Here is a 20,489-nt window from a genome sequence, read left to right on the forward strand (position 1 = left end):
TTTATGTACAAAATAATACATTTATTGATTTGATATTGTACACGCTTGTGAGATAAATTTTCAATCTAACAGTGATGAGGTTCTTTATCTCAGTTCATAAAAGATATTCACACCAAACAGTTAGGATTATGAGTTGCCAAGTATAAACCTTAATTAAAGTATTTTGGTGAAGTGCTAAATTTTACAAAGACTCGAAAGTTATGTAAAAAGTAAAGTAATTTTGCAAAGTGCTTTTTATTTTTATTTTTTATTTTTGCTCGATATCCGATACCCGCATTAGAATTCAATTATATCCGGATTGGTCCCGGAAGTTACAATGCGAGGTAAAGCAGCTAGCAGGTAGATTTTAGCAAACGATTTGACCCGCTTCGAAGTGAAATCCGGCCCGTTTTTATTCTTCATAACAGCATTAAGGAAAAAACCTCCGTACATTTCTTCTTCACAGGAGCAAAATTTCCACCAGGGTTTTGGTAAAAACCCTAAACCCCCAATGGCTCGGTCAGCTAGATCCTCTACGACGCGCCTACTCTACAATCTCTGCTCCTCCACCAAAACGACGACGCCGTTGAATCCTCAACACCCACCTCAATCCCCAATCGCCGCCTTATTGGCCGGAAACTTCCAGCTCCGCCACTACGCCGCCGCCAGCACTGCCACCGCCAGAGTGAGAGACGAGAAAGAGGCGGCATGGAGAGAGTCGCTTGAAAAAGTACGGAATATTGGGATTTCAGCTCATATTGATTCCGGTAAGACCACATTGACGGAGCGGGTACTGTTTTATACGGGTCGGATCCATGAGATCCATGAAGTTAGGGGTAAAGATGGAGTTGGTGCAAAGATGGATTCCATGGATTTAGAAAGAGAAAAAGGGATTACTATTCAGTCTGCTGCTACTTACTGCACTTGGAAAGACTATCAGGTATTAAAAAAAAATACATTCTTTTTCACCTTTAAAAGTTTTTACTAATTATTTTGATTGTTTATACTTGTTTATTTTCTTGCCAGAAATTGATTAGAACAGGGAAATGTGGTTGAACAAGAAATTTTTTGAAATTTGGTAAATGGTTGATTTATTGAAGCTGAATTGCTAAGAGTAGCTGAAGGGTGCATCTTGTGATCTATGAATGACTCCAGTAATCGTATTATTTAGCATTCTCTATTTGCAAGTTTGATTCTTTGATCTTAAAATTTCTGTCTAGACCTTCTTGACTGTCGAGAAGTATTGAAAATACATTTCTGAGGGAGGAGAATTGTGAAATTCTGAAAAAAGTGATTTTTTTTTCAAGTTTAAAATGGTATTTGAAAATTAGAGATGTGTTTGGACATGATTACAATTTGGAGCTGTTTTTGAATTTTTGTGAGTGCTTTTGAAGTGAAAATTTTGAATAATAGCCTTTTGGAGTTTTTCAAATTCCGAAATTCAACTTCAAGTTCATAGCCAAACTTTGATTCCGAAAAAAAGTGAATTTTTTTCCGAAAAAAAAGAATCTTTTTTATGGCCAAACGGATTTGGTAAAGTTATAGAGCTGATGGAGATATCTGGGGCTCGTTTTATGGATATCATTAACCCATTTTATTTAGTCAACCCGAGGTGGCCTAGGGACTCATGATTTTCCCAGTTGCTTCAGTGATCAGTTTTAACCAAAAATTTCGTTTTCTCCACAAGACAGTATTCAGCAACTTTCGATTTCCTTCTTCGGAGTACTAATCGTGGCTACTATGAGATTCATGCACTAACATAAAAATAAAAATTGAAGTGGTCCATGTTACCTAAATTGCTTGGACTGAGCCCACCTTTTGTTGCCTCTCACTAGAATAGGGATGGCAACGGTGCGGGGCGGGGCGGGTTTCAGGGATTGCAGGGCGGAGCGGGTTAGAGTATTTGCGGGTGCGGGCCGGGGCGGGTTCAGATTATTTTTTTAAGAAATCAGGGGTTGGGTATTTAAGTCTTTTGAACTGAAGACCTAAAAGGATGTTTCTCCGGTCTCTATACTCTCTACGTCGATCACAAACTCACTGACACAATCATGAAGTTGAATATTTTTCTGTTTACTTTAATTTTTTTTTTTTTTTATAAGAATTACAATTAACTGTTTACTTCTTTTTCTTTGACTGAGGGTACACTTGTACCTTTACCATATAGGAGTATTAAATAAAACACCTTTTCCAAATTCATTTGCAGAGCAATATTTTTTTGTTGTTGCACAATTAACTTTTTTATCCCAACATTGTGAAAGAAATTCAACGAGTGTATATGGCAAAGCATCATTAGCAGTACTTAAATAAAGTTTTGGTTTGAAGTCTTTCGTTTTTTTCTCTTTTATACCCTTTAACTCAATTGAATATTCATCTACTTCTTATAATTCACATCCGAAAAGGCGAAAAAAATGTTCGATCTGCTATGTGGCTTCTTGATTTTGTTTCAATCTGGCAGAAAATTCATTCTAGAAAAGAAAAAGAAAAAAAATATTATGCAGGGCGGGGCGGACTGAAAACAGCAAATTATGTACGCGGGGTGGGTTGAAATTTTTGCGGGTTTATGCGGGTTTGCCCCGCAACCGCCCCGCCCCGTTTGCCATCCCTACACTAGTGCGGAATTTCTTAGATGTTGGACTTCAGATTATGGCAATGTAATACAATCTGTGTTTTCAAATAGCTGGTCATCGGATCAATTTTTAAACTGTAGAAGACGCATGTTGAATCCTCTAGAGGTAGCAAGTTATACATTAGGGTTATTCCTACTGCAATTTAGACCAATCCGAATGGTCAATGGAACTTTCAATCTATTAGTGCTGGTTGGTGTTATCACCTACAGATTATAAGGAGGTAAATGAAGAAAATGCGAGGAAAATTGATTTCCCGTCATATTTTTGTTGTTGTTGTTGTAGCTGCTGGTGAATACACAGCAATGTGAAGAATATGCTTAGAGCATTTTGTGGGGTCTGCTAGAAAATGATTTGTCATGCCTATTCCTTTCTAGTATTTCCATGAATCAGTTCTCTGCTTTCCTTTCTCCACATTTCAGTTAAAGGGCTAATCTTGCTGAAGTAAATAATCAACTGAATCATAGTAGGTTTTTATTCGACATTTGTGCTCTATATAAAGAACATAGAGCAGCCATGGAATAAATGTCGCTTATATGAAAGTTTGATTTTCCTGCCTTTAGTGATAGATCCTTTATTATTTTGGGCAGGGAAAAACAAAAAGATAGAAATTTTTTATTTTCTATTCAACAAGGATTAGAATGAGATTGTTTTATTCCTTATCAATTTTTTGATAAAGGAATAGTAAAAATGTATTAGTTTTATTCTTTATTGTTATCCTATTGACGAGGCAAGTCAAATGAAACGGACAAAAATGAGATTGTCAGGACTGGTTAACAAGAGATTCTTGTTGGGTGCTTAGTTTATTGAGCTAAGTGTGACTGATCCAACCAGATAAGTGTAACATTATTGTAGCTTCCGCTTCCTATTTCTTTTCTTGGGTTTTCACTAGGAAAGATTAGTATAATATTGCATGCATATGTTTTCTCTTTTCTGAGGCGAGCCCATTGTAATAATCCTCAGTTGTTTACAACAACAACAACAACCCAGTGAGTTTCCACAAGTGGGGTATGGGGAGGGTAGAGTGTATACAGACCTTACCCCTACCCCGAAGGGTAGAGATGCTGTTTCCGAAAGACCCTCGGCTCAAGAAAACGAAAAGAGACAAGAGAGACAAGAGAGAGACAAAATGTAGTACCATCAGCAGAACCATTGAGCAATAACAACATAAGAACTAGAAAATAAATGAGAAATAATAACAAAAACCAGTGAATAAAGCCCGATACTATGAAAAACGAAAGAATAGTGTGGACACAACAATAATCGTAGCAGCCTAGGACCCAACCTTATCAGACCAGCCTCCCCCACGGATGAACCTTATCAGCTACCTCCTATCCTAACATCCTAATGCTCGACCTCCGCACCTTCCTATCAGGGGCCATGTCCTTGGAAATCTGAAGCCACGTCATGTCCCGCTTGATCACTTCTCCCCAATACTTCTTAGGCCGCCCTCTCCCTCTTCTCGAACCCGCCAAGGCCAACCGCTCACACCTCCTGATCGGGGCATCCGGGCTTCTCCTTCGCATGTGCTCGAACCATCTTCAGTTGTAATAATCCTCAGTTGTTTGGTTAGTAGAATTTTTTTTTGGTCACAAGTTTCACCTGGTCAAATGGGCCAAAGTAACTCAACCAAAGGACCTCGGTGGACTTGGAATAAAAGACTTGGCAAAACACAACAAGAGCATGCTAATGAAATGGCTTGGGAGATTCGGGGAGGAAGATACCAGCCTATGGAAGAAGGGAAGAAGGTGGTGACTGCTAAGCATGGACTACAAAGCCACTGGTATACTAAATTCAGCAGGTCTCCTCATGGTGTTGGCCCATGGAAATACATCAGTAGCCTTTGGGAGGATTTTTCACAGAATATTTCATTCAAGGTGGGTAATGGGTTACATGTTAGATTCTGGAAAGATATCTGGTTGGACAGTCGCCCACTAGAAGATAGCTTTCCACTACTGTTTCAGATTGCTAGTAATCCCAACTCTACAATAAGTTAATTCAGATCAGGAAACTCATGGGTCCTACTTTTCAGAAGGAATATGCATGACTGGGAGTTACGTAGTTTGTTTACATTGCGACTGGGAACCTTCACTATGAATGAACAGATCCCTGACAGAATCAGATGGGTTGGTTGTGACTCAAGTCCATATTCAGTGAAGATGGGCTACAGACGCATATGTGAGCATAATGGAAACATTGACTCGTAGCCTTGGAAGCTCATCTGGAAGACAAAGCTTCCAACAAAGGTTATCTGCTTTACTTGGACTACACTCAAAGAAGCCTGCCTAACTCAAGACAATCTCTGCAAAAGGGGCTTTCAGCTGGTAAATAGATGCTACCTATGTCAGCAAAGTTCTGAGTCAATCAACCACCTATTCTTACATTGTCCAGTGGCAACATATATGTGGTATATGTTTCTTTCTATCCTGGGAATAAGCTGGACACAACCACAGGGAATCAGGGAAGTAGTGGAAGGTTGGAGCAGCTGGAAAGTTGAAAGGGCATCAAGAAAGTCTGGAAGATGATCCCAGCATGCATTCTTTGGTGCCTTTGGCAAGAAAGGAATTGCAGATGCTTTGATGGCATTTCAACTTCTATACATGCTCTCAAAGGCAAATGCCTTGTGCAACTATTTAGTTGGAGTTTTCTAACACCTGTAAATAATGTAATTCCTCTTCTAGATTTCATTGGATCTCTGAGTCTAGCTTAACTCAGTTATATCCTTACTTTTGTTTTTTGAGTTAGCTCACTAAGCAGATTAAGTCTATTGTTGTAATGGAGCTAACTCAATTCCTTCTTGTAACTTTGCATCTTCTGGATGCCTGCAATGAAGAATCTTATTTCATAAAAAAAAAAAAGAATTCTTTTTTGGTAGATTTGTGGTTCCAGTTTTTAATTTCTGCTTGTTGCAGGTGAACATAATTGACACACCAGGTCATGTTGATTTCACGATTGAGGTGGAAAGAGCCTTGCGTGTTCTTGATGGAGCCATTCTTGTCCTTTGTAGTGTTGGTGGTGTCCAAAGTCAGTCTATCACTGTAGATAGGCAAATGAGAAGATATGAAGTTCCAAGACTTGCTTTTATTAATAAACTTGATCGGATGGGGGCGGACCCATGGAAAGTTCTTAACCAGGTCAGCTATGCATCATTGAAGGCCTATTACATTTCTAAAGTTTAATTCAAAGCTTATTTTCCTTTTAAGTAAGTTAAATTTTGTTGCTCTTTAATTTGTTGCTTGTTGCCAGGCGACATTTCTCTTGTTGCCTGGTATTTCAGAGAAATCGCAAGCAGCCAGGTTCATTGTCATCATGCGTGAAGGAACTAAACATGAATTTGAGTGCCAAATCAGTAGACCTCTAGAAAACATTTAAGGCGGGGAAGCCAGTGTGTTCATGCAGCGTTCATGCTAAGGATCATCGTCATAGTTCTTCTGTTAACTGAATTCCTTTATATCTGTCAATATAAAAAGTTGGACAGTTAGGTTGGGGTTCAGAAAGTCTTGTCTTTGTTATAAGCATCTGCTACTTGATTCACTGCTACCTCTTACTTTTTTGTGTGTGTTTGCCTGATTCTTTGGCAGGGAACACTTATTATTGTTATGGACCTCTATTAAAATGCTTTTTTCTTATATGCTGCTCAGCATCTTGTTATCATTGATATTACGGAAAAGGGCCAAAAATACCCCTAACGTATTGAAAATGGCTCAAAAATGCCCTCCGTTAACCTTTTGGTCTAAAAATACCCTTAATGTTTTATTTTTGGCTCACATATACCCTTGAAACTAACAAAACATGGATGATAAATTTTTGGCTCACCTTCCATCAGCATACCATATATTCTTTTATATGTGTTTTATACCACATATATAAATTATATATACACATCATAATACATGTAAACAAAAAAAAAATATACCATACATATTCTTTAAAGTTGTGTATTTTATACTTTATATATACCACTATTATATAATTTATCATATATACTATTATAATAGAAAATATATAAGAACCATCAGTCGAAGTTATAACATGTTAAAATAAGGGAGCGGCTCCGCTCCATTACAATTTGCTCCATTAGATGTCAATATAGCTTTAAATAACTAACATGTGTCCTTGTTAATTTTTAAAGGATAAGGTTTTTTTATTTATTAATTCTCTAATGGTTAAGTTTCTATTGATAAACAAAAATAAATATGTGAATGGCCCGTCAACATCATGTTCTTCCCCATATATATATATATAAATTACTTTCTGGGGAAGAACATGATGCTGACGGGCCATTCACACATTTTTTTTTGTTTATCAATAGAAACTTAACCATAATAATAATAATAGAGAATTAATAAATAAAAAAATCTCATCATTTAAAAATTAACAAGGACACATGTTAGTTATTCAAAGCTATATTGGCATCTAATGGAGCAGAGCCGCTCCCTTATTTTAACATGTTATAGCTTCGACCGATGGTTCTTATATATTTTCTATTATAATAGTATATGTGATAAATTATATAATAGTGGTATATATAAAGTATAAAATACACAACTCTAAAGAATATGTATGGTATATTTTGTTTCTTTACATGTATTATGATGTATATATATGTGGTATAAAATACATATAAAAAATATATAGTATATTGATGGAAGGTGAGCCAAAAATTTACCATCCATGTTTTGTTAGTTTCAAGGGTATATGTGAGCCAAAAATAAAACGTTAAGGGTATATGTGAGCCAAAAATAAAACATTAAGGGTATTTTTAGACCAAAAGGTTAACGGAGGGCATTTTTGAGCCATTTTCAATACGTTAGGGGTATTTTTGGCCCTTTTCCGTTGATATTATTTCTTACTTTGCTGCTTTCCTCTAGAACTTTGTTATGTGAATTCTGAATAACAGTCTAGCACATTGAAATTTTGAAGACAATCTCTTATACTTGTTCTGTTTCCTTCTCACACAGGCAAGATCAAAGCTTCGGCACCATAGCGCTGCTGTGCAAGTTCCAATTGGGTTGGAAGATGACTTCAAGGGTCTTATTGATCTCGTGCAGTCGAAAGCTTACTATTTCCATGGTTCCAGTGGGTCTGTCTCGAGCTAAAATATGTTTGTTAGATATGATTGGTACATTGCTCTACTTGGTCATATTCATTTTTGGCTTTTGCAGTGAGAAGATTGTCACAGAAGATATTCCTGCTAATATGGAAGCAATTGCTTCTGAGAAGCGGCGAGAGCTAATTGAAGCAGTTTCTGAGGTTGATGATAAGCTTGCTGAAGCATTTCTGAATGATGAGCCTATATCATCTGCTGAGCTTGAGGTCTGTACACAATTATTCAACGTTGTTTACAAGGAAATAACAACCTTCTTGTGGGGTGCTTTTGAGTTGTTGCTTTGAGAAGTCTACATTCTGTTTAAGACACAAGTGTTTCTTTTCCAAGTAGTAAATTTTGATAGATGTAATGGGTGGCAGGTAAATACGTAATTTCAATTATTGAGCGAAACTTGCAAGCTATGGTAATCATGTCGGGGATAGAATTAAAAGTGACTGTTTCCTGCCGCTTAACGTGGTCATTGTAGATCTTGGAACTATAGCAGTTGAATGCTAGGTGGGTTTTCAATTGAGCAAGCACAATGACGGAGATTTGGTGATAGTTTGAAAGGATACCTCCTTTCTTTCGCATAATGTTTTTTTCTGTACCATGTTAAATATGTGAGCATGGGACTGGTGTTGAGATGCTTTTGTGGTGGACAGGGTTATTTACCACAACTAGGTCAATTGGTTGCGAACAGATTTTTATACGACTATATGCTAAACCTTATCTTTTAACATGGACTATATAAAAGTGTTTAACCTACATTAATGTCTATAATTAATACAATAAGTATTGCAGTACTTGGTATTGGTATGGTAATGTACTGCTGCTGGATCTTTGAGTATTGACCTTATCTAAGTAATCCTAAGCTCTTTGGGACATCTATTCTTCCCTTACCTATTCTATAATTTTCTTTCTGTGTTCTCCAGGCAGCCATAAGGAGAGCGACAATAGCACAGAAGTTTGTTCCTGTTTTTATGGGCAGTGCTTTCAAGAACAAGGTGCTGTTTTGTTCACTGATTAACCTAATATGGAATGGACAATTTTGATCTGAAATTGATAATGGCTATATGGCTTACGTGTAGATCACTTAAGTTACATAAGTTTTACCTTAATTATTATTATTTTTTCCCACTGTAAACGCCAGGAGGTCAATGGTGTAATTTTTCTTCTAGAAATTAATAACCGCTTCCCTTTGTTTGGGTCAACCTCGTCAAATTGAAAATTAATATCAACTGAGATTCTGACTAGCTGTGACCATGTTATACTCTTCTCGAGACTGAATCCTTAATGATTACAACTGTGAGGCAAACAGTACTCTCTCCTTAATTCACTCTTGCGTTTGACTACTTGTTTTGTGGTAAAAATGTTCTCCTTGCTCGTGGTTTTTTATCCTATATTGGCGTATATCTTGTTCATGCCTGCTTGCCGTTCTAAAATTCCTGGTGTTGCTTGGCTATCTTTTCTCTGCTGATGCTTGATTTGGCACAATTTAATGCTCTATTCTGTTCTTGATTTTCAATTAACAATTTTCGGCCTGCCTTCAATTTCATCCATTCAAAGACACGTGTTGTAGTATCCTAAGGAAAGTGACCAGTTGCTGCATTTTATTGCCTTTTTTCCTCACTATTTTTACCTATCGTGTACAAAAGCCTTTTTCTTCCTTAAATGTATAATTCCCTTATACTTAAGTGGTTGCAATTTTACATCTGTACTTTCTGTTGTTTTGTGCTAAACAGGGAGTTCAAACACTTCTTGATGGTGTTCTCAATTATTTACCTTGTCCAGTTGAAGTTAGCAACTATGCGCTGGATCAAACAAAGAATGAAGAGAAGGTTAGTGGATAATTCTTTTCATTGAGTTCCTACTTTTTCCTTTCCTCCATGTACAGATGTAGAGACTAACGTCTTTTTGTGCTAATTTGTTGCTAGGTTACATTAACCGGAAGCCCCACTGGCCCTCTGGTTGCCTTGGCATTTAAATTAGAGGAAGGGCGTTTTGGTCAATTGACCTATTTAAGGTATATAAACTTATTTCTTGTGTAACTGTTTCTGTGTATGTGCACTTAGCAAGAACACACAATTTGACATAATCTTCCATCAAAGAATCTATGAAGGTGTCATCCGGAAGGGCGATTTTATAATCAACGTGAACACTGGGAAGAGGATTAAGGTGAGCTCAATTGAACTCATCTTTCTGATATGGAATCAGTCATTTTGAGCCAAAATATCTCATGTCAGTTTAGCATCTGAATGCATTGCCTTTGACCTTATGGTGATTTTAAGAATGTCAAATCAATTTTATATACATACTCACAACGATCTCTATAAATCAGAAGTGTATATTTGTTTTATAGTTTCACCACTTGAATTTGTTTGGTGTCTACTGGTATTGATATTTATTTTATTGATAGCCGATCCGAACTAGTTTGGATTGAGGCTGCTTTGTTACTCTATAAATGTTTTTGGAGGTTTTCATGGTTGCCGTGTTTACTAAATTCACAGGTTTATGAGACACCCTGCTTTTTCTTGGTTTTCTGGTCAGTTCCTGTGAAGTGTACTCTTCTCTGAACATTTCCAGCCTCACTGAATTGATAATGCTTTCTTGTTATATTCTATTCAACGAATGTTATTTCTGCTTATTCGGAAAAAAAACTTGTTTCTGCTTCACTTGTTCGCGAACCCATTCCATTGGCTTTCACTGGGATGCTGGTTATTCCTTATGCGTGTCAGTCGCCCTTTGTAAGAATCAGCTATTAGCACAAAAAAAGGAACGGAGAGTTTGTCCAGGTAGCAAGCCACAGCTGGGTTGAGAATATGGCCTCTCCAAAGGTATCAGCTTAAAGAAGATGTGGAATTGCAAAAATTTACTTGTGGGAAAAAAAAACTTCGTTGATACAAACTTATGAATAGGTATATATAGATACTTATCAAAAGAAAATTTTGGGTATGTCGATTCACCGTATTCGTATACCCTTATTAAAAAAGGTACATGAGTACGGTGGATCGGCATACCCGATTTTAAGCTCCTTTGATTTTGCGGCTGGTTGATGGGAGGGAGTTCAAAAGGAAGTTAAAAGTTAAGATTTGTTGTAAGGACCTTATGCAAGGGGAAAATTATCTGAAAAAACCTGTTCTCTACTTTGTGATATAGATACCAACATAACCTATGTCTTTGTTCGAATCATCCACTCAATCGTGTATGTGTGATTTATTTACGTGGAAAATATGCTTGCTGTTATTGCATACTATTAGAAAAATTAGTCTTATTTGTTATTCTACTGTTCTAATCCTAGGTTCAACTGAATTTCTTTTGTAGGTTCCTCGTCTAGTCAGAATGCATTCAAATGAGATGGAGGTTTGTCAGCCACGCCTTGCGCTTTTGACTTCTTGACTAAATTCATTTTATCTGACTATGTTGGACAATATATATTTTGTATTACTCTTTAATTGAATGAACCTTGGAGGAAATTTAAATAGATTTTAGTAGGGACAAAATGAATCTTTTGCATGGGTTAGCGGTATTTCTAAATTGGCCATCTTTCTTATCTTTGAGAAATGTATTATCAACTCTAATCATAGGATATCCAAGAGGCTCATGCCGGGCAGATAGTTGCTGTGTTTGGTGTAGATTGTGCTTCAGGTAACATCTTATTCTATCCTTAGATGACTTAGTGAGAAGAAGCATATATCTTTTCTTTATTATGTATTCTGATGCTTAGTTCTGATCCATTTGCAGGGGATACTTTTACTGATGGATCAGTTAAATACACCATGACTTCTATGAATGTCCCTGAACCAGTGATGTCATTAGCTGTTTCACCGGTTTCTAAAGACTCTGGTGGTCAAGTGAGTGCTCATACTAGAACCTGTTGTTCTGTTGGATCTACAAGGTGTGCACTCTATGCCATTGTTTTTTGAGCCTATTATAATTGTTGTCTCTTTTTGGTTGGCAGTTCTCAAAAGCTTTAAATCGCTTTCAGAGGGAGGATCCTACATTCCGTGTGGGTTTAGATGCTGAGAGTGGTGAGGTATGTTTTGTTTACCCCACATGTGGGCTCCATATTTAAAATGTTATGTGAATTGTCGATCTTATGGGGTGAGTCTCTCAATGTCTCAATGGTTTCCTGAGCAGACAATCATATCTGGCATGGGGGAGCTGCATCTGGACATATATGTTGAGCGCATCCGAAGGGAATATAAGGTTCATCCTCTTTTTCACAGATAGTTATTTTCGTCGTGCACCATCATTTGTTTGATCCTTTGATCCTTTTCTTACTTTCTCCATGTTTGTTAAGGTTGAAGCTCAGGTTGGAAAGCCTCGTGTAAACTTCAGGGAAACCATCACCAAGAGAGCAGATTTTGATTATCTACACAAGAAGCAAAGTGGTGGGCAAGGTCAATATGGTAGAGTAATTGGGTAAGTATAGATGTCTATATCATTTTGGTTAGTCCCTTTTTTTTATTGGGCTTATATGCTTGTTATGTGCAACTTATAAGGGCCTATAAATAATTACCATTAATTAAAGGAAGGGCAAGTGGAATAGAGAGGACTAATGCTAGTAATGTGATTTCCAACTTTCCTTTACCTTTCCAGCTAGCATCCGGAGATGAATTAGGCCCAAGATTCATTTCAGTTATAATTATGGCTTCTCCTTTTCTGCTAATATCTTGACATGAGCCAGTTGCAGCCCCTGGCAGAGTACTCTAAATTTTATAACTTAAACTAAGTCCCCCCCCCCCCCCCCCCCCAAAACAAAAATCCCCTTCCTGCTTTAGATAGTAATTTAGAATGCTTACAGTTGGTGGCTCAATTACAGATCCCCGTGCATAGACTATTGTCTTGGGCTTGTATAATAGATAAGGTTTAACCACGAGTAGTTCACTAGTTCTTCTACATTCCCCCTCCATTAAATCTGGCCTAAAAAAATTAAATCTGGCATAACCAAGAGTATGTTTGTTGAACCTGAGAGAGTTGGTTAGGGAGGGGGAGTTAGCTGATTATATTTTCGTTCATTTTGTGGCATTTTTGATATTCATGTTTCCTCGATGCTTTATTTCTACAGGTATGTTGAACCTCTCGAACAAGGGTCAGGCAGTAAGTTTGAATTTGACAACATGCTTGTTGGTCAAGCTATACCATCAAACTTCGTCCCTGCAATTGAAAAGGGTTTCAGGGAGGCTGCCAATTCGTAAGTATTCTCTTCTAATTTCAACTATGACTTGCCTGGAGATTCTTGGATATGTCTGCTGCTTTTCTTCAAGTTAAGAATTTAGCCAGTACTGTATTATGTAATTGCTTTTCTTCAAGTCAATGATCTAGTCGGTACTGTATTATGTAATTGCTTAGGAACTATCAAAGCTTAGTCAATTCAAGATTCAGTGGAGATCTTCTCATGACATGCTTGCCTAGTTCCCTTTACATGTTTTTGATTGAGTACAAATCTGGATCTTTCTGTGTTCCAGGGGTTCTCTGATTGGTCATCCAGTTGAAAATATCCGTGTTGTTTTGACGGATGGTAACTCACATGCTGTTGATTCAAGTGAACTTGCGTTCAAATTAGCTTCCATTTATGCTTTTAGACAGGTAACACATTCATCCAGCTGATCGGTAGACAATTACTCTTATGCTTGCTTGTACCTCCAACTTCCTGCCCTTTCTCTCTTTTCTCAGCTTGGTGAGCCTTACCGAAGTTGCATATGCTTGCAGTGATTTAACCATTTCCTCATTGTGTGTCACTAATTTCATTGCAAAACAGTGTTATGCTGCAGCAAAGCCTATCATATTGGAACCTGTGATGCTGGTGGAAATGAAAGTCCCAACAGAATTTCAGGGCACTGTTACTGGGGATATAAATAAGTTAGTGAACTTCTTTCTGGGAGTATGTTATTAAGATTTGAGAAACTGATTTATGCTTTTCTAACCATGCTCTTCATTTTTCTTGTTTTCTTAATATCACAGGAGGAAAGGTGTCATAATCGGCAATGACCAGGAAGGAGATGACTCTGTAATTACTGCCCATGTATGTTTATCTTTCTTTGCTCTTTAAGCTGTATTTTCTTCAGTTGTATTTTGAATTGATTTTTGGTGCCTCTTGCTGTCAGTATATATTGTTGCTTATTTAATCATGTTCTCCATCCCCTTTCTTTGTTCTGTTTGGGTGGCTTTATGTGATTATAAAAATCCACTTCCGAACACAGGTCCAGCAATCAATCGTTCATGCGTTTTTTTAGGTATAGAAGTGGCTGAAAAATGGCCGTAATGCATATCATAGTGGCATGTGTGTGAAACTTAATCATCATATGTTAACGTTGACATCTTTCTTTTTACCTACTGTTCAGATTTCATTCGAGCTGTTCTGTACTGTTAAATTCTCTACCTTTCTGCCAGTTTAGTGCTACTACAATTGAGAAACTTCAGTTGACCATGCCTCTGTTTTTTCTTATTCCAGTTTGCTCTTTGCTTACCTCTACGAATACTCTTGCAATTTTTGAATCTCCACAGTTGTTACAAAAAGTTTGGATATTGCAACAATTTATGGATTGTGCATGAGTTATAAGTTGCAGAACCATCATCTTGCTTATGCTTTTTATGTTTGATGGGTTTCTCCTTTCTGTAAGAAGAAATAAAAGAAATACTAAACCTCACGAGGAATTATAAACTCCCAATTCCCTGTTCATCAGTGCTTTTGGAGTCTTACGTAGGCGTTTGGACGTAAATAATTTATTATTTGCAATTCAATGTTTGTTTTAAAATTTTGTCCATTATTCAACTTCAACTTGAAATAGAGAATCTAGTTTGAGGAGTATTTTAAGTGAAACAATGGTTTTCACTCATAAGATGTAAACTGTTTTCAAGTGCAATTCATGTCCAAACACAATTTCAATTTCCAAATACTTTTTTTCAACTTCAAGTACTTGTTTTTTCAACTTCAACTTCAAGTTCTTGCTTTTCAACTCCAACCAAGTACTTGTACAAATGGGCCCACATGTCACATTGTTATGTTCATCTTCCTTGAAAAATGTGAAATACCTTTTTATAATCTTATGGTCGAGAAATCATTTAGTTTAGCTTTGGAATTCGGTGGATAATGGGCATCTCTCCAGCCTTTCCACTTGAATACCATACTTGGTGCAACAACCAGGTTTCAAACTAGTTACCTGTGTCTACTACGCATCCCGACTTGTACTATCTTTGCTGTTGAACTAAAGCCCTGGGGGTAAAAGGTTTTTAATACCTAAGGCAATATTTTTTGCTTATTGTTGTCTTTTGACCAAGGGCTACACCAGAACAAGTTGGTGATCGGCTGAATCTCTGGCTTACCCTTGGTGAAAAAGAATACTCTGCACCGAATGATATTTATTGTAGCATTCTAGTATATGTGTGACAAAGTTGTGTGAGAAAGATGGATCATGCTTATTTGCTAGTGTATTTATCTAATAATTAATACCTTACGCAAACAATGTCTACAGATCAGTTTTCAGGCAAGGAAGATGCAAAGTTATGAGAACTTGTTATCTTGTAGATTCATGAAACTTCAAGAGCATGTTACTTGCATATGTTTGCTGCTTTGACACTGGGATACAACAACAACATTAACCCACTAAAATCCCACAAGTGAGGTCTGGGGAGGGTAGAGTGTACGCAGACCTTGCCTCTACCCCAAGGGGTAGAGAGGCTGTTTCTGATAGACCCTCGGCTCAAGCAGACGAAAAAAATAATATATCAGTACCAAGCAGCAGAAAGCATAAAAATAATAACAGAATCAAAAGTACCAGAAAATAGATGAAAAACAATAACAGTAGCACGTAAGAAAGGCTCGGTACTATGAATAGTGAAAGAGAAGTGTGGACACAACAATAACCACTAGCACTCTAGGATACAACCCTGTCAGACTAGCCTCTCACCTGGTGCGGAGTAGCAAAGAGCTCCGCTACCCCCTATCCTACAACTCTAATGCTAGACCTCCACACTTTCCTATCAAGGGCCATGTCCTCGGAAATCTGAAGCCTCGCCATGTCTTGCCTGATCACCTCTCCCCAATACTTCTTGGGCCGCCCTCTACCTTTCCTTATACTTGTCAAAGCCAACCGCTCACATCTCCTTACTGGGGCATTTGGACTTCTCCTCCGCCCGTGCCCGAACCATCTGAGCCTAACTTCCCGCATTTTGTCATCCATCGAGGCCATGCCCACCTTCTCCCGTATATTTTCATTCCTAATCTTATCCATCCTAGTGTGCCCGCACATCCACCTCAACATCCTCATTTCTGCTACTTTCATCCTCTGGATATGCGAGTTCTTAACCGACTAACACTCGGCCCCATATAACATGGCTGGTCTAACCACCGTTCTATAGAACTTACCTTTGAGCCTCAGTGACACCTTCTTGTCACATAGGACTCGAGATGCTAACCTCCACTTCATCCACCCCACCCCTATACGGTGCGCGACATATTCGTCGATCTCCCCATCCCCCTGTATACCCGATCCAAGGTACTTAAAACTGCTTTTCTTGGGGATGACCTGTGATTCAAGCATCACGTCCACGCCCACTTCCCTCGACTCGGCGCTGAACTTGCACTCTAGGTATTCTGTCTTAGTTCTGCTAAACTTGAAACCTTTAGATTCAAGGGCCTGTCTCCAAACCTTCAGCCTCTCATTAACGCCGCCTCGCGTCTTATCAATCAGAACTATGTCGTCAGCGAATAACATACACCATGGCATCTCCCCTTGAATATGGTGCGTCAGTGCGTCCACCAGGGCAAATAAAAATGGACTAAGCGCAGATCCTTGGTGCAGCCCCATAACAACCGGAAAATGCTCAGAGTCGCCTCCCACCATCCTAACCCGGGTCTTAGCTCCCTCATACATGTCTTTAATCGCCCTGATGTAAGCAACCGGCACGCCTTTCGCCTCCAGGCATCTCCAAAGAACCTCCCTAGGTACCTTGTCATACGCTTTCTCCAGGTTAATAAACACCATATGCAGATCCTTCTTCCTATTCCTGTAATGTTCCACCAACCTCCTAATAAGGTGGATAGCCTCCGTAGTTGAACGACCCGGCATGAACTCGAACTGGTTATCAGATACAGACACAGTTCTCCTCACCCTCTTTTCCACCACCCTCTCCTAAACTTTCATGGTATGACTTAGTAACTTGATATCCCTATAGTTATTACAATTCTGAATATTGCCTTTGTTCTTGTACAACGGTACCATCGTGCTCCACCTCCACTCATCCGGCATCCTCTTCGTCCTGAAAATAATATTGAACAGCCTAGTCAGCCACTCCAAACCTGCTTTACCCACAGTCCTCCAAAATTCAACCGGAATTTCGTCTGGTCCGGTCTCACTACCCCTACTCATCATACGCAACGCCTCCACGACCTCCTCAACCCTAATGCGTCTACAATACCCAAAGTCTCGGTGACTCACGTAATGTCCCAAAACACCTAGCACTATATCCCTGTCTCCATCTTCATTCATAAATCTATAAAGGTAAGTCTGCCATCTCCTCTTAATTATTGCCTCTCCCATCAATACTCTGTCGTCCTCATTTCTGATGCACCTCACTTGGTCCAGATCCCGAGCCTTCCTCTCTCTTGCCTTGGCCAATCGGAAGAGCTTTTTATCCTCGCCTTTGTCCCCCAGTTCCTCATACAGACGAGCAAACGTAGCAGTCTTAACCTCCGTGACCGCCAACTTCGCCTCCCTCCTAGCTACCTTATACCTCTCTATGTTCGTTCTCCTCTCCTCCCCGTTTGTGCTCCCTACTAACCTCAGGTACGCCGCCTTCTTCTCTTCCACTTTACCTTGGACCACTTCATTCCACCACCAGTCGCCTTTGTGCCTGTCAGTGTATCCTTTCGAAACCCCTAACACCTCTTTTGCCGCCTCCCTAATACAGTCTGCCGTCGTCGCCCACATAGCACTCGCGTCTCCGCTACTCCTCCAGGCTCTTACTATCGATAACCTCCTCTCCAATTTCTGAGCTTTATCCTTAGTCAAGGCTCCCCACCTGATCCTCGGTCGTCCTCGTGCAGATCTCTTCTTTCTCTTAATCACGATACCGACGTCCCTCACCAAGAGCCTATGCTGCGTCGCGAGGGTCTCTCCCGGAATAACCTTGCAGTCCTTACGCAACCCTCTATCACACCTCCTAAGTAGGATGTAGTCAACCGGGGTCCTCGCCACCGTACTTTGGAAAGTAACTATAAATAATCTCCTCCATTCCTAACCCCAACGCCAAAGCCTCCATGCACCACGCCATAGCCATCAGAAGTCGACCCAATATGACCATTGAAATCTCCTCCTATAAATAACCTCTCAGCAAGCGGGATACTACGCACAACCTTATCCAACCCTTCCCAAAAGCGCCTTTGACCTCATCCAAGCCTGTATGCGGCGCGTAAGCGCTAATTACATTTAGAGTGCACTTCTCAACCACTAGCTTAATGGTCATTAATCTATCACTCACCCGCCTGACCTCTACCACCAACTCTCGAAGCTCCCTGTCCACCAAAATATCCACTCCATTCTTACCCTTCGTGACTCCAGAGTACCACAACTTATACCCGTCCGCATCCCTCGCCCTCGATCCTACCCACCCAGTCTCCTGGACACAAGGTATATTAACCTTCCTCCTCTGAAGAATCTTTGCTAACTCTATAGACTTACCCGTCAGTGTTCCTGCGTTCCATGACCCAATTCTCAACCTAGATGTTCGCTTGTTCCCCTTGCCTCCCGTCCCACCCCCTGTGCCCTGCCCTTCCCCCCGCCCCACCCGAGGACATGACCTTACTCTACCATCCCATACCTCAGCCACTATACCTACGGCAGACTAGGGAAAATCGCTAACCCAAAAATAGGCAAAAGGCCAATCTAGAAGAAAACGATAAGTAGCTATAGGTACACAGATATTATGATTATACTAATGCGACTGAAATGGCACCAATTTAACTAATACAACGAAGAGAGAGAGTGAGGCAGGAGGTACCAACTCCCGACAGAAGAACCTGGATATTTGCCGCCTTTGCTGCCACTTCTTCACGACTATCGCCGGAAAAGGTCACCGGACAGTTGGACGTAATGGCTATTGCTCGCCAGAGCCGGCTGAAAAGTTGTGGAACAGGGAACTTCTGAAGAGACTACTGTTGCGAGTGTGTTACTCTGTACAAACTCGCCGGAAACCCTAGATCTTTCTTCACTGTGCTCACACACAAAAGAGGGGGGGAGAGGGGGGGATATAAAAGATGACAGTCACCGGCTCTGTGCAAGCCGCTGGCGTAGGAGGGAAAACGGGTGGAGAAAGGGATATGGTGGAGATAGTAGAGGAAGGAGAGAGGGGGATGAGAGAGAGAAAGGAGGGGGGTAGAGAGCGAGAACTTGCCTGACGCCGGTGTCGGAGCTTGGCTTGTCACCGGTGGTGGCAGAGAGCCGTTAGGCACAGTAGGGCGTGAGAGAGAGAGAGAGAGAGTTAAATGCTATTCGAAACTGGGATACAATAATTGGCTAATTGCTAATTTACATGGCTTCTAAGGGTTCTCAAAATTCATTCTTTTCAGCTTTGGAACAGTATGCATTAATTCTGAAAGTATTATGACATGAGTAAATCATTTCTGTCTTCTGTTTGCTGAGGCAATACTGTTTGTTTCTCAGGTCCCTCTCAACAACATGTTTGGGTACTCAACGTCTCTACGATCAATGACACAGGTCAGTAATTTTGTTTCCATTTTCTCAACAAACACTTTTATCAAAGAAAGGGAGAGAAAGGACAGAGGTGATTTCAAACTTTTTAGCTTTTGTATTGATGGTAGGGAGTGAAATGAAGGCAGGAGAGAATATTAATTTTGTTTTCGTCCTAAAGTGGGTGAAAACCTAAAATAAGTAAACACGTTCTGATGAAGCTTTTGTAATGCCAAAAAGATTACTAATGTGAAGAATATGTCATTAAGGTGCTAACGTGAAGTGAGTCGGTCACCAACGTTGTTTTCATCCAAAAGTGGGTGAAAACCTAAAATAAGTAAAACATGTTCTGATGAAGCTTTGTAATGGCAAAAAGATTACTAATGTGAAAAATATGTCATTAAGGTGCTAATGTGAAGTGAGTCAGTGACCGACATTCTTTCCTGTTCTTTATATTCAATCAAAAAACTAAGTGTACTCCTCTCCTCTAAATTTGTTTTCTTCTTTTCTTTTTTGCCTATTCTCATTTTTTTTCTTCTTTTCCTTCCTTTCAATCCAAAATATCCGTACAATGCGTAGTGTAGAAATTTGTGGTACCAATCCATGCTCTCTTTGCTTAGTGAAAGCCATTGATATATCGAACATTTTTTGTTTCACGCAGGGAAAAGGTGAATTTACAATGGAATACAAAGAACATGCACCTGTTTCAAGTGACGTGCAAACACAACTGGTTAACACATACAAGGCCAGCAAAGAAAGTTGATTATATGGTGTGCCTTTGAAGCTGCTCCTACACTTACATCCTGTCTAATAATTTCTATAAATTTGTCTCCTTGGGTGGGCATGTTGTGAAATCATTAGGACCAGAACTGGTCTATCAATTTTGGTAAGCTGAATAAGACATCAACATTCCATTATGTATACAAATAAGGTGTGTATCCCCCTTGAAAAAGATTAACTGTACATTGATTTTACACGGATTTCTCCACCTTGTCAAACGAATAGCCTTACTGACACTTCTCTTGCTCTCCAAATTCAGTCGTTCCACTGGTGAAGCAGTCTGCTAAGACTTTGTATTTAAGCCTTGAAGGAAAATGATTTACATCT

General features: G+C 39.3%; 1 protein-coding gene across 1 annotated transcript; it reads left to right on the forward strand.

The window, feature by feature from the left end:
- The first annotated feature begins 369 nt into the window (after positions 1-369).
- On the forward strand, positions 370-20,380 carry LOC104089448 (elongation factor G-2, mitochondrial). The gene is made up of 20 exons (XM_033654352.2): positions 370-919; positions 5,516-5,737; positions 7,565-7,686; positions 7,769-7,919; positions 8,625-8,696; positions 9,435-9,530; positions 9,627-9,715; positions 9,801-9,867; positions 11,014-11,052; positions 11,277-11,337; positions 11,434-11,543; positions 11,651-11,725; positions 11,830-11,898; positions 11,993-12,114; positions 12,761-12,886; positions 13,161-13,281; positions 13,454-13,554; positions 13,657-13,717; positions 19,356-19,409; positions 20,044-20,380. Exons 1-20 carry the CDS (start codon positions 491-493, stop codon positions 20,143-20,145), a joined length of 2,289 nt encoding a protein of 762 aa, XP_033510243.1. The 5' UTR covers positions 370-490; the 3' UTR covers positions 20,146-20,380.
- The last annotated feature ends 109 nt before the right edge of the window (positions 20,381-20,489 follow it).

Source organism: Nicotiana tomentosiformis, chromosome 1 (assembly GCF_000390325.3).
Source record: "Nicotiana tomentosiformis chromosome 1, ASM39032v3, whole genome shotgun sequence".
NCBI lineage: Eukaryota > Viridiplantae > Streptophyta > Magnoliopsida > Solanales > Solanaceae > Nicotiana > Nicotiana tomentosiformis.